General features: G+C 41.3%; 1 protein-coding gene across 1 annotated transcript in view; it reads right to left on the bottom strand.

The window, feature by feature from the left end:
- Positions 1-15,182, bottom strand: part of MAD1L1 (MAD1 mitotic arrest deficient like 1) — a 353,601-nt gene that overhangs the window by 246,054 nt on the left and 92,365 nt on the right. The window contains exon 11 of the mRNA XM_017813643.1: positions 3,192-3,336. Coding sequence (XP_017669132.1) covers positions 3,192-3,336 — 145 coding nt within the window. The remainder of the gene's footprint in view (positions 1-3,191; positions 3,337-15,182) is intronic.

The following is a 15,182-nucleotide window of genomic DNA, read 5'->3' as shown; positions in this document are numbered from 1 at the left end:
CAGGTAACAAAGGAAAGATTAAAGACTTCCCTAAAAAACTCTGAGCAAAGGCAAAGCAAAAAGACAGCAGAACAGACAGCAAACCCAGCCAGGCAGATCTCTGAGAGAGTGAGTGAATGCATCCCTTCAAACATCAATTTCTGTTTCATCACCTTAAGTGAAGAGAGTGACACTCCAGGAGAAACCTTCCAGCCATCAATGTCTGAAAGCCTCGAGGGTGTCCAAATCTAGTCTTACGTTTCACTGAAAACATGTAAATCAGAAAACTGGATTCACAAGGACATATGGGACAAAGTGATCAACCAATATGTTCTAAACAGCAGTTTGTCAACAGGAATAATCGAGATGCAGCTCCTCCTCCAGCCCACTGTCAGCGGTGGAGTCGATGGGGCTGGACCACTGCACTAACACATCAAAGACTGGAGAATGCTGTTCTTCAGGTCTGCCAGGGAAGAGAGATTTGTAGTGATGCACTGAAGTATCCCAGACTGACAACTGTTTCAGTTCCAAGCAGTAAACCAAGTGGAAAGGCCCAAGTAAGATCAAGAAAGCCCCAAAAAAGCAAATGAGGCAAGGAAGCAAGATAAGGACAGAGAAGTTAAATGTACTGAAATGGAAATATGAGACCAACTAAGACAGACAGAGACTGTGGCAAGTAGCAGCTGAACAAGTGAGACAGGCAGTCTGTAAGAGCTACAAAGTATTGCTTGAATCTTGAGGAAAAAAATCAGTAGCCATAAAAGTAAGGTGAGAAGGAATCAGACTGGCAAAGCAAGGACCTCCTGAAGAGAGTACATTTACTACTGCAATATTTGGTACTGCTGTTAGGAAATGAAGAACAACTTACTCTTTTCTATTGATCTTTTAAAACATATTCAAGGTTCTGAGACTTCCAATTGACTTCCAATGTTCCAGTTTGAGCCCACAGAAAGGACAACTGTTACTGCATTAAACTCGCACTGTAAAACACATCTGATGCCTTTCAGACCTTATTTGCTCAGCACACAGGAATAGATTCACTGCCCTGGTGGAGGGTCAAACATACACAAATGCAAAAGTCATACTATCAAAAGCAATAGCAATTCAATCAAATATATAATAGTCTCCCCCAAATTAGATTTTCACAGTCCTATTTAACAAGACAAAGCTTCAGTAGAGTGAACTCATCTTTTTCATTCTCAAATTTCATAGAAGCACGCTGTACTACTGATGCCACTAATTAGATGATTAAATACCATTCTAGGTGATATGCTTTCAGTGTAAAATAATTATTTTTGACGGGCAATATATTTGCTCAATCTCATTTTAAATCACAATATCATACTTTTTTAATTAAATGAAATTCCTTCCTCTGATTTTGTATGAGAAGAGCAACCAGCAGGAGAAACAGTGCCAAGGATAGATTGTCCAAGTTCCATAATGCATGTATTTCTTCACAAAGGACCCCAGCATTCTCTGGATGGAATATAAATTTTCAGAGAACAGCAAAGTCTTTATTCCTTTAAAACAGGTCAGTTGAGGAACCACTGAGTACACTGAAAACTTTCTCTGTCAAATCAGAAGATTTTTTTGCCATGGTCTGATGAAGGACATTTCCAACTTTTCCTCTACTCCTCTTCAGGGGGAGAACAGCAAACAAAGTAAAGGCTTTGTCTTCCTAAATAAATCAGGGTACAATCCATTACATGACAAAGTACTGTTGTCTTTTTGCCCCATACTTAAAGAAAAGTAATGACATTTTGTGTTCTATGACAAAAAGTGTTTCTGCTGAGCACTGGAAATAAGTTAACAAAGAGAATTTTTTAGAAACCATCTGAGAAACTTCCTTCAGGGCTGAGCAATCCAGCACAATGTTGAATAGCTGAGAAGGTCATAAAGGAAGGCTTTTTTACCGGGCTCAGTATCCACCTGTGTCATATCCAACCAGGCCAGTACTAAACCAGAACACTACTGAGGGCTGTCTGCTGCTGGGGGTAGGAGAAAGACTGAGAAGAAGAGATCCCTTTTCTGTTTCCATGGAGAGAGTTTGGTCCATCCACCCTGATTGCAGTGCCTGCCTCAGTGTGAAGCAGAAAGAACTGCTGTCATTTTTCTCTTCTCACTTGTGTGACTCTCCATGGCATCAAATTCCGCAGTCGGAAGATCTGATGGAATATCCTGTTGTAAAGTGACTGCTTCATGCTTCAAGAGCCCTGCTTACTGCACCATACATCACAGCTTCTTTGGCTCAACAATGACATGGAATTACACAGAACTGGGCGCAGCACAATTAAAATCGATCAAAATGCTTTAGTTGACACTGAAAATTAAAGCCTAAAGCACAAGCAACAGAACAGTTCTCTTCCCTCCTTCCTCCCCACACAGGGATGTGCCTGGCTCCCTCACATGAGCTCTAACTACTCAAGTCTGACCTTCTGCACACACATAAGCTCATTTACGTGAGGAGCTTTATAAGATCAGGGAGACTGCTCAGATGAGGGAAGTTTTGCAAGGAATATTCTTGGAAAGTGAAGTAACTACCTTTCTGACTATAGTGAATTATTATTCCCTTTGGGGAAAGAGAGCTTTCAGAATTTAATATAAAATTTTCAATGCTCTACAGACTTCAAAATTATTGTATAGAATTTCATCACGAGAGCACACCTGATATAGGATGATGCAGCCTTCTTTGATATATCCTATAGAAAGAATCTTAAAACGAATTTTCAATTTACTGGTCTAGTGCCTGCCATTACATTCAAACAGACTTCCAGCGTCAGAGGAAGGCAAATCTCTTACTCTCTGTAAATTGTTTTTCCACAGGAACAGTTGACAAGGTGCCGCCGTTTCGCTCTCTTTAGGAAAGGAGGCAATGCAGCCAAAGCCATTATAAATTCCCTTCAGTGGCTCAAAACAGTCCAGCAACAACATGATTCAATTCTCTGCCCTCACACAGGTGCCAAGCCTGAGATGAAGTCACGTATCATCAGCATGAGCCCAGATGGGGGGGACACCAGCACAGCCTTAGCAGGCACTAGTACTTTTATTCCTAGGAAGTCCTGAAGTCTCTTACAGCACCCACTGTGCAAAGACCCCACAGCAACTCTGTAGTACCAGTTACAGAGGTGAACAAAGGAGAGATAGGAAGGACTGCATCTGGAGGAAAGAAAAAAAAGGACATGGGCTTTTCCAAAGATGATCTAGAAACTCACCTTGGTGAGGAGCACCACACGTTTCTGCAGCCGCCTGACCAGCGCTTCCTGATGCTCCCGTCTCTTCTTCTCCTCCAGCAGCTGGCTCTGAACCCGCAGGATTTCTTCCTGTAGCTGCTGCCGGGCCTTCTCCAGCATTCGGGCACTAAGGAAGATAACACAGACCTGTGAATTCTTGACCACTGCCTCTTAGAGAGATGAGAAAAACCTGAGAGAAGCATCACCATGACACAGGACACCAGGGCTGGTGCCATTTCATCTTACGGCTGCGCTGCTGAAAACAGAGTAGCTGCAGTCTCATCATCAGCTGTTGTCAGAAAAAGATATGAGAGAAGAACCATTCCAGTGACAGCCTTCTTGTGCAGCATAACACAATTACTGGAACCTCACACATACAAAGCATTTAAATAATTGTGTATCTGTTTCAAAATCAATCCATTTGCCTTTGAGAACGTGCTTTGTTTTCAACAAACAGCACACAGTCTTGGGTTCTACTGGATCTTTTCATCTTTTTCTAACAAAGTAGAAGTAAAACTGAGGTTTAATATGATCTGCTTTGACTGACAGATAGTACTCAGCAAGTAATTAGAGCCACCACCTGCACATTGGTCTTGCCAGTGGTCTTGCCAGCAACCTGTGTCGGAAGAGAAATGTCTTCTGAGGCCAGGTGATTAGCACTTCTTTTGCAGTGTGGGCATGATTCTCTATTAAACCAGAACAGCCTGGCCCCTCTCGTTCTCAGTTCTCTGTGAATCACAACGTGGTGATGCACAATTATCTGTGTGTTCCTGGAGATGCTCTCCATGTGTGCCCTTCAGACACTCAGGCTGCTGCTGGGACACTAATGGGCAGCTGCTCCAAGGCTCACATCAGGCAGCTCATCACAGACCAACTGATGGCAAAGCACGTGATGAATAGCAAAATAAAAGTGAAATCATTCTTGTGATTGTTAAGAGTTGATTCATAATTTAAATACGACAGGTTTATCCAAGACTGAACTAAGTTAAGTATTTAAAGAGTGAGCAGGACATGAAATAGAAGTATTGCATACAAGTCAAAAACCCTCAAGCAAGTGAAAAAGATCAAACCCAGCATGCCTAGTTTACTCAGGAACAGAAGATCTTTGTTTCTCTGATGCTAAAAACAACACTGGAAAATTTATGAGTGCTTCAGAGGGGTCTTATTTCTCATTATAATTAAAAGAAAATAAATCAAAATGCTTTTAGATAAAATAGCACTATTGTTAAGGTACTATTTAGATAGATCCAAAAGGGAATACTGCCTGAAAGGATGCTCAGTATAAATCAAGTACAGTCTGCACTGCCAGGTCACCAAATTGTATTTTCTGGGAAATTTATGTAGGAATTCACTCAAATTCCAAAGCAGCTGCCTCCCTACCTCAAAATCATCCTCCTCCTTGAAAATATTATACCTTTTAAAGCACTGGATGAATCAGAAACCTGTTTCAAGCTCCAATTCAATTTGGAACCGTTCACAGATTAATTTAAGAATCAGGAACTATAAAATAGTCTCTTCATTGTTGCATTCAAGTGGAGAAAGTTCATCAAGACGGCTTCACATCTGCATTTGAAACTGGATAATTCCATTACCAGGGCACCACTACTTCCTTGGATCTGTATTAATCAATCAGTTAAGAAGGGAACCTCTTTCCAAGATTAATATCTGTGGTGATGGAACATGCACATGGGTCAGCTCCAAACAGGACAGAATGGATGAGTGAGACCAGGTAACCACAACTTCTTAAGATCCATTACAGTTTGTTCAACAATACTCTTTTTTTATGCATAGGATAAATAGAAGTACAAAACTCTCATCAACTGTGTTATAACAAATTAAATTGCACTATGGAAACCTTACTGCAAATATTTTTTGCTCTTATCAAAGAACCTTAGTCCTGATTAGAATCAGAACAGAAGAAAAAAATGCAAACATAAGATTAAATACTACCAAACAGACAAAATCTCACATATTATTATTCCAAAACATTTTGATAAGACAATGGAGAAATCTTTTTTCCTAATCTCCCAATATTGTGACTTGTTTCTATGAATGCCGAGTGGACTGACAAATTATGATTGATTTGACATTCACAAAGAAAAATGAGCTATGTGCTAGGTTTCCTTCCTCAAATAATGAAAAATATTTGAGATTCTCATCTCATGGAGAGCACAGACATTCAGCCACATACAAAACTCTCAAACTAGGCTGGAAAACAACTGTTTCAAAACATGAGAAAAGTTAAGCAAAGAGAGACTAATGGGCAATTTCCTCAGCCACTGCATGGAAATAACAGCTTCATCTGTTTATATTTCAGCCTCAGAACAAATGTGACGTTAATGTACATAAAATTTAAATTCCAGAGATGTCTATGAAAGCAGGGACAATCCTCAGCTCTCTGAACTGAGTGTTACCATAGGTTCCCTTGCTATGGGAGGCATGAAATTCAACTTCCTTACAACTCTCCACACCATGCCAAAATACATTATTGGGATCCTTTCTTCCCCTCTTAGAACAGATTGATAATTCTTCCAGAAACTGCACCAAATACAACAGAAACTGCCTCTCTAAGAAAAAATCCAAAAGGAAAAGTTATATTTCTTATTGACACAAAACAGGATTTGAAAGTAGGTGCTCAGAAGCAAAAGCTGTTAAAGCCAGACTTGTGCACTCTTCTTCGACCCTGATGACACCTATGGCTTTTCAGAACTAATTGCTCACTCAATATGAGCATTAAAGTATAAAATAAAATAGGCCCAAAGTTCTCCATTCAACATAAGCTTGGAGAACTGGCATTTTAAAATCTTTACAAGTTCAAAGTAAACCTTTCTAAGCCTTAAAGAGAAAAAGTCATTTCTGTTTATCAGCCTATTAATGTTCCTTGTTCCACATCCCAGTGAATGAGATGCCAACATCTTTCTGTTCTGAGCTGTTGAGACTCTTCATATTTTGCTCTTCCTTTTCTGTAATCCACTTTAATGCAATCTTAATGATAAAACTTCATTTTCCAGAATATTCTTTGAAAGACTGAGAACAATGACGGCACAGAGTGAATACTGAAGCTATAAGATACATTTTAATAATCTCCTTCAAAAATTACAAAAGCAGATGACAGTTCCCCCCCAGTGATCCATAAAACATTATTTTAATGATTCCATCCTTTCAGTAGCCAAGTACCTCAGTTACTAAAAAAAAAAATAACAGGGAAAACAAACAGGATGCCAGAACTGGTCGGTGTATCAACCTGAGAGGAAAAGAAGAGGTCCACAGAGGCACAGAGACAATTAGGAGAGCAACACTGTCTGGGTCATGTTGTAACTCAGGAAAAGATGAGACACGTGTATGTACCAGGGCAGACTGTCAGGAACGAGATCACATCAAAGAGAAGCACCGAAAACCAGAGTGTGACAGGAAGAACACTGAGGGAGCACGAAGGGAAAACACGATGACAGCGCGATCGCAACACGCAACAGAAAAAGGAACCGCGTCACTGCCATCAACATCTTCATGTCAGAGTCCAAAATAAAAAGGTTAATGCAGGAGCTAATGAGGCAAAAAGGAGCAAGGGAGATTGTTTTGTAGCAAGACATTTGGATGAAGAAACGCCCATTCCTGAGGCTTGACAACTCTGAGCCATCTCAATGTATCCACGCATGTACAGACAGTACACACATAAACCACGCTGGAAACTGATAAACAGAGATGAACAAGAATGTTATTTTTCAATCCAGTTCTTCCCCCCAGGTTTAAAAGCCAACATGAAGGCATAACCAGCAACTGGATAACTCCAGCCTGTTTTATACTGTCCTGGACAGCAGCAGGACATCCCTGTCTGTGCCCTCCCTCAAGAATCTTTCCAGCCTCCAATTTCTGACATGGACAACTTCCCCCCTCAGCCTCTGCCTAACCTGCCTCGATGAGAATCCCCACCATCCAGGATGGGAATTAACAAGGACAACCGAAAGGGAATAGGTGATGACAAAAGCAGTCTGAGTTAAAAAGGGACAGGACACAGGAAAGGTGGGGCTTGGCAAAACAGAAAAATATCCATCTTATGTTAAAAAGGAAAAAAAACCTGATCCACCGCAAAATGCTGCTGAAAAGACTGACTGGAGTTCTGAGAACATGGCTGCAGAAAGGAGCTGCCTTAACTAGTATATTTAAGGGAGATAAACGAGCAAAATAAGATTGTTTGGCATCTTCCGCTTCCTTTCTTCTTCACAGAGAATTGTGGATATAGGGAAGCAGCAGCACCCATCCCTGCCCTCAAACACTCTGGCTACTGAGACGGTGGGACCTGTGGAGGCCAACAGGTTCATGTTATCTGTTTGCTCACTACATTCAGAAAGAGAAACAATACAAAATATGATCATCTTTTAGTGGAAGTTATCACAGGGGCTATATTTTATTTAAAGCTTTAACTGTACCTTACAGGCAGCCATATGAAATACTGCTAACACAATATACTACATGAAACAGTCTACAGAGAGTTGGTAGGACAACAAGCTTTCTTCTTTCTATTTATTGCTCACAAACATCTGCAAACTTTCTCTTGGTTCACACCTTGTATTTTCTCAAAGACCTTTTACATAATTCACCATCATCAGACTTCCATAAATCACAAATCATTCAAAAATAAGCAGTTCATACATCACTTTGCTGCTCTACCTACAAGGAAGACTCGAATCATATTGAATTTATAACGAGGGAACAACATAAAGGGAATTATTTTGCTGGTGCAACCAGATGAAATGGGTAAGAAGCAGACAGACATTTGGAGCTTTATTAGTACACTGATGATGTTTTATCTGTGAGACAGTATTTAATTTTACTCCCTAACCAGCAGCATAACTATCAGGCTCAGAAACACAGTGAACAGTTACAGAACAGAAATAACACATTTTCTGCCCCAGCACAACGGCCATAATTGACTGGCAGGAGCTAAGATTTACTAAAAGAAATTCACATCAGGCACCCTCTGCTTCCTTTCATTACAGGGTCAACACACTTGCTGCAACACTGGGGGTTTTGCTGACGGCAGCGACCCAGAGGAGCCAAGCCCAGGAACGTTGCCAAAATGCCAGGGTGGCTCTACCTGAACAGATACTTAATCAGCCACTCAACGTGAGATTTACTGTCACAGCACTAAACACGCTTCCCACATCCATCATCAAGATGAGAATGAAAGCAATGTCTTAATAAATGAGAAACTTCCGTGGTTTGTTTTGGGTTTTATGTTGAAACATTAACGATTTCAACATCCATCACTGAATTCTGGAATGTAAAATATTTCAAGGGTGAGACAACTACAGGCATAAATGTCCTTTTCCTAAGCCCCTAAACCTTAAGTGTCCATAAGGCCAAAGCTTCTACTAAAGGCATTTATTTGGTGAATGAAACTTTTACTGGTATTTAAAAACCACTGAGCCCACACTGCTCGCTGTGCTCTTACTACATTTGAAAATGCTGCCGTCTTCAGTACAACTGGGTACAGGAGAAACCAAGCTGATAGTTGAATAAACAAAGTGATTTATAATAGCTTATGTAGACAAATCCATTAAGGGCTTTTGGTGTGTCCAAAAGCTCATGGCTCTTGTTCTGAATCAAAAACAAGTCAGACACACTTGCATCCTGAGCAAACTGATTCCCTTCACAGTGCTTGGAGACAAGCAAATACTAAACATTCTTAATAAAATGCAAGTAATTAAAAAGCAGGAATTAAAACCAACAGTCCTCTATGATTATTAACACAGCATATAGCCAGCACTCCATGTATCATCTCTCTCTGCATCATCATTTATATGTGGCATTTGGCAATTACGGAGAACAGTCTATTTTTAAAGAGCATTCACTGATAAGGATTTTCCACTCCCACTCTGAGATAAGAATAATTCCTCCCCATACAAGTTTCAAGTGTCTTTCCAACACTGCAGAGAACAGGATGCACACTACAGAGATACCTTCTGACCACAGGCTGATACACCAAACCAAGCCAAGATGTTCACTAAACTGTTCAAAATGCATTACAGGGAGTTGGGAAGAGAGTGTCTCCATTCCCATTATTTCATTAAGAGTCGTGCTCATCTAGTCCCCTTTGCAGCCCCTCATTTTGGCTCTCCTAATGACCCTGGCTGATGAGGAAGGGCAGCCTGTGGGCAATACTGTCAGTAAAGAAACACATGGAGCTTCAGCACCAAAAGATGTCAAATGGCTGCTTTCTTCCCTATCTCCCCCCACTCAGCTCTGAACATCCAACACAAGGGAGTAAAATACTGGAGAAAAGGAACTGCCATAGGAGGGAGGAAAACAAACAAACAAGTCCCCAGAAAAACAACCCCAAGGAAGAACTCTGAAAAAAAAAAAAAACCTTTTCTCTAACCGGGATCCAAGCACCCTCTCTGCAGCTGGCTTTATTTACAGCATCTTATTCAAATTCTAAATGTTTCAAGTGTTATTACACTTTTTTCTTTGAAAACAAAAATGACAACAACTGAAGCAAAACTGGGAATGAGAAAACCCAAAGACTGAAATAATTACTAATCAAAGCAGAGGCCTGTACATGGGCTGGTGAAGTCACTGGCCAGCTCTACCCAGTAATTTCGCTTCGTGTCGCCTCTGATGAGTTTTATATTTCTAACATTTCATCCATTTGAGTCACTAAATTCAATTTGCATTCACAGATAAACAGAGAAGGAATAATAAATACTCTCATCTGACCTTGAAGTGTGACACAGAAAATCGCCCTCGATGATTTCATTTCAGTCTGAACCAGCATGAATAATGCAGTTGGCCCCATCAGTCACCAGTCTATAATCACACTTGTGGGCTGGAGGAACTCAGGGCAACGCCTAAATGTGATGGAGAAAGTCAGAACTCCTCACTCTTTTTTGTAGTAGTCTTTTTCTGCTGCTCCCTCACTACAGAGATGAAGCCCCTACCTCTGTCCTTCTCCACCAAACCCACTGACTCCCACACACACAGCCCAAGGATTTTAGTTTGTTATGAGGTCACAAGTGGGAAGTAAGGTGAAGGCATTGTATAGTTTTCTCAACCCAGTATTATGTGCATTATAAAATGCACATAATAAGCTGTCAAGTCACTGGGCCAACTCTCCAGCACTGGTGTGAAGCACAGTGGCAACTGGTGGCATGAACACCATGAGTGACTAAGAATATTTCCAATTCCTGTTATACATTCAAACATACCATGAGAGCGGGGAAAGTTGTCTGGGAATAGGCAGCATGAGAGCTGAGGAGCTGTAGAGAATAAAGAACTGATAAAGAGGAGTGAAAAAAGGAAAATTTGCTTGAAGTGGGAAAAGAAATGAGTAGGAGAATGGTCGTGCAGAACCAACTTGTCAGCAAACAAATCTGCTGAAATTCTAGGCTCTTGACAGTTAGATAATGGCTTATCTTAATAAAATAAGAAGGGTCAAAGTGTTTAGATGAGAAAAACAAAACATTAAACCCTCCAATGCAATATAGCAAGTGAGTCCTCACAGACTGGTGACTCATTACAGCTTCGTGAAGGTTCTGAGGATCTGTTTCAAATTACCTTTTCCAATGAGACCTCATTTCCAATGTGCATTACTGTACTCCACAGTGAAATGAGTATTGAAATGAGGATTGTATATTCCTGCCCAGTCGCTCTCTTTTTTTTTTTTTAATATCTGAATGTAAGAATACCTGGATGAATTTACAGATTGTCTAATATGTTTTTTGCAGAACAATTCAGTGAAGGACCCCCCCCACAACTCTCACTAAAATACAAAGCTATGGCTCAGGATTTCAGCATTAGGCTTTCGTCAGTGAAAACCCCTCCAGGTTATGTGATGAAAACCTGTCTAGGTTTTCTCTGAGGACGCAGAAGAGAATTCCTAATGTTACTTGTTGACAACAAATAAACCCAAACAATTAAGTGCTACCCCCCAGCATTTACCCATGGGACACTGGCACAGATAAAAGCAAAGGAACGGCTGCAAAGTCACTCAGCTCCCTGTGACAAGCACTCTGTCAGACTGCTGTTCTGGGCTTTTCTTTCTCACAGGCACCAATTTAACTCCGTCTCAAATCCGCCTCCCACCTGCTTTGACTCAACTTATGTCAAAGCAGTCTACCAGGATCCAAGCCATATTAAGCACAGCACCGTAACAGACCTGCTAATCCTTAAATCCACAATATGGAGGCATGTTAAGTCTGCAAAAGTCTTGAAAATTCCATGACCAAATAACCTGACGTGCAAACGTGAATTTTCCAAGTGGCCCCATGTCTTTGGGCACAAACAATGTGACATGGTAAGGGAGGATCTTTCCTACCACGCTCTAACAACAAAGCAGGACTCAGTGCTAACTGCATCTGTTTTCTGCAGGATCTCTGCCTCATTTGCTGCAGAATATGGAAGACTAATGAAGCACAGAAATTGCTTAAAGAGAATGGTCTCACATTAAGGCAACTGAAAGTCTCCCAAAAAAGCTGGTTCCAATTCTTGCCTATGCCAGAGCTCCCAGTGACACCATGAACTTTTCAAAGGCAGTCCTTGGTGCTGAGCTCCAGTGCTGGGTACTGACACTGCTGCTGAAATCAGTAGCAGCTCCTCATACCATAGGAAGCCTTGGGTAATGCTAAGTAAGTGTTCTGAAAGAAAAAGTTTCAAATATTCCACATTGCCATCCCCAAAAATAAGGCTATACTTTCTCCTTGGTTTGCATCTGTTCTAATAGGACTAGCATAAGAAATAACTAATAAATTATTAAATTCCTCTGTAGAAAAACATTAATAGCTGCTCATTAAGTCAACATAATACAGTGTCTCTGCCAAGTGAAACAGGAATGTTGCATGCTATAGGAAACTAGACTGAAGAGGCACCAGGTGACTTGATTTCTGGCATTTCCTAATCTCTGAGAGCTTCAACTTGCAACTCTGATGTTGCTATTTTTCCTATGGGAAAAATATTCCTTTAAAATTGGAAAAAAAAAAAAAGGCAAGAACATAAATCTAAGAACAAGAATGAGGAAAAACAGTAGAGTTAGCTGAAAGTGCCCCAGAAACATCCAGTGTGGGTTAAGCTTCATCCCAATTATATCATTTTACATTCTCATTTACATCCATTTTGGGCATGTACATAAGCACACACAGACCCACGAAGCAGAGAAGAGCTGGTCTCCAGCCATCTGGTGTCAGACACTGAGACTAAAGAACTGGGATCTTTCCAAGCTCGACTGTCACACCAGGAATATCTGCCATTCCTTCAGCAGTGGCTCTGCAGCCCCTCTCACAGAAATCCAAGGAATTCTGTGCAACTGCACATCCTCCCTGCTCAGCTGTGTCTGGGCAGCTGGGCAGAGGCAAAAGGTTTTCTCAGACCCTGTTTCCAAGCCATGATTTTTCCCCACGAAAAGGATATGCTCAGATCAGACTTACTATGAAGTCCTGCTAAACTCATTCCTAAAACATCCTGTGGATGTTTGTTTTCCCTGTTTCACCCAGATATACAGAGCACTCTTTCAGTCTTCCACTGGACTGTTAACACTATTAGGACTTACCTGCAGGGCACCTTTCCCTAATTTCTATCCCCCAAATTAGCTCAAAGAACCCTTTAACCAATACTAGGCAAGGGGAATAAAGCTGTCACTGTGGAAGGAGAACTGCCAGAACAACTACATTTATAGTCCTGTTACATCAATTCTTCTGCATCAATATTTTTAAGTGTTTAATAAAACAATACTACATGCAATGCAGTATTTTTGTAATGAATACTTTATACAGAAACCAGTCAGGTGGACATGTAAATAGCCTTTTATACAGCAGTTTCAGGTTTCAAAATCACTAGATGAGCAGAGAAGTCAGATCTTTTATTTTGTGGTGAAGTTGTGATAGGGAAATGAATTTAAAGACATGACAACCAAGTCATTTTGTTTCTGTACCACTCAGAAATGCTCTGTTTAATGTAATTTAGTGTCAGCCAGTTGGTACCACAAATCACTCAACAAACAGCACCATGTTGGAGGGACAGGATGATAGTCCAGTGTGGATTCAACAGGTACAGTAAGAAGTTTCTGTCCTCAGCACTGCAATTCATCACTGTCTTGCTTTAACCCCAGCCAGCAACTAAGCACCACACAGCCACTCACATCCTGGTGGAATGGGGCAGAGAACTGGAAGTGTAAAAGTAAGACAAATCTTGAGTTAAGAAGAGTTTAATGATTAAAATTAAATAAGATGATGATAATATATGGTGATGGAAAATAAAATAAAGACAAATAAACTTCAAGGAAAACAAGTGATCTAAATGAAAATAATTCCTCACCACCAACTGATCAATGCTCAGCCTGCTACAGAGCAGTGAGCCCCTGCTCAGCTTTCCCCCTAGTTAATATGCAAAGCATGACACCAGGTGATCTGGAACATCACAGAATCATAGAATGTTTGGGTTGGAAGAGACCTTAAAGATCATCCCACATCCCAAGGGCAGAGACACCTTTCCACCAGGTTCCTCAGAGTCCCTCCAAGCTGGCCTTGGACACTTCCAGGGATGGGGCAGCCACAGCTTCTCTGGGCAACCTGTGCCAGGGCCTCACCACCCTCAAAGTAAAGAATTTCTTCCTAAAATCTAATCTAAACCTACCCTCTTTCAGTTTGAAGCCATTCCCCCTTGTCCTGTCACTCCTTTTAAACAGTCTCTCTCCATCCTTTTTGCAGGCTCCCTTCAGGTACTGGAAGACCACAATTAGGTCACCTCAAAGCCTTTTTTTTTCCAGGTTGAACAACCCCAATCCTCTCAGCATTTCCACAGGAGAGGTGCAAAGCACGAAAGACAATGCTGTTGATGTGTTTATTTTTGCAAACTCCTTTATGAAGGAAAGAAGAAAACCTTCTATGAGAGCTTACACAGTTCAGCAAAACAAACTGAGAAGTAAAAGTTGCCAAGACCAAGGCTAAAAGCCCAAAGCAATAACTGGGACACACAGCTCAAGCTCTCTGGAGCTGCCCATCAGCACAATTAGCAGGGCTGGGCCCCCCCAGCCCACATCCCCCGTGTTCAATAGAGGCACTTTGGCAGCCAATAGATGGTGTGTGCTCAGCACACCCTTCGATTGCCACCTGTCTTCCCTTATCATCTCCCCTGCTGCCTCCATTGTACCTGATTAATACACCCCATTCCTCCTGTTTATTCCCTTATCGATCCACCGTCTCCTGCATGGGAAAAGGCGTCAATGCAGTTAAGGGCAGGCACCTGCTTGGAGACTTCAACCTTCAGCTGCTTTCTGAGAGAGCATTTTATTCTCACTGGATAATAAGATTCTGTGGTTAAAGGAGCTTTTAGGTATTGGCATTGTCATAAAGTGTTCCCTGTGTCCTACTTCAGTGGAGCTGACAAACTCTCTGCTTGCTGTCACTGGACTAATGAGAAAAGAAGCACTTCTAAAGAGCTCTGGGTACTTCTGCATTGCAAAGTGCAAAGGAGAAAGTAAGATATTTCATCGATGTTCCATTTCACTACAAAGCCCCACAAAGAGGAAAGAAAAAAGGGAACGTTTCTGCACAATCACTGTATCAAGCAAGCAGCTCACTTATTAATCTCTCCTTCCTCCGCATTCTCTGGCTTGGGGGCTTGGAAAGTTGACACTTGACTTGAAAAATGCCAACTCTAAGCAGTTTATTTCCTCTTGAACTTTAAGAGCTGACTGAGACAGAAATGACCTTTAAAAAGGCAGGGTTAGTTCTTGTATGAATTGATAGAAGGATTCTTTGCTTACACAGCACAGCAAGGTACTGAGCAAATCTCCTATACAAACTCCCCTCTCTCACCAGAGGCAAGAACAACACCGTGTTCCATCCTCCACAAGATCCACAAAACTGGAGGACGTGGGACCTGGTGACCCAGCTTGTCTAAATCAAGAGGGGAAGAGGAGGCTACAGCCATAAATCAGTGACCTTTTACATGCACAGGACAGAGACTACACCAATATTCATA

Source organism: Lepidothrix coronata, unplaced genomic scaffold (genome assembly GCF_001604755.1).
Source record: "Lepidothrix coronata isolate B3197 unplaced genomic scaffold, Lepidothrix_coronata-1.0 Scaffold41, whole genome shotgun sequence".
NCBI lineage: Eukaryota > Metazoa > Chordata > Aves > Passeriformes > Pipridae > Lepidothrix > Lepidothrix coronata.
This window is presented reverse-complemented; position numbering and strand designations above follow the sequence as displayed.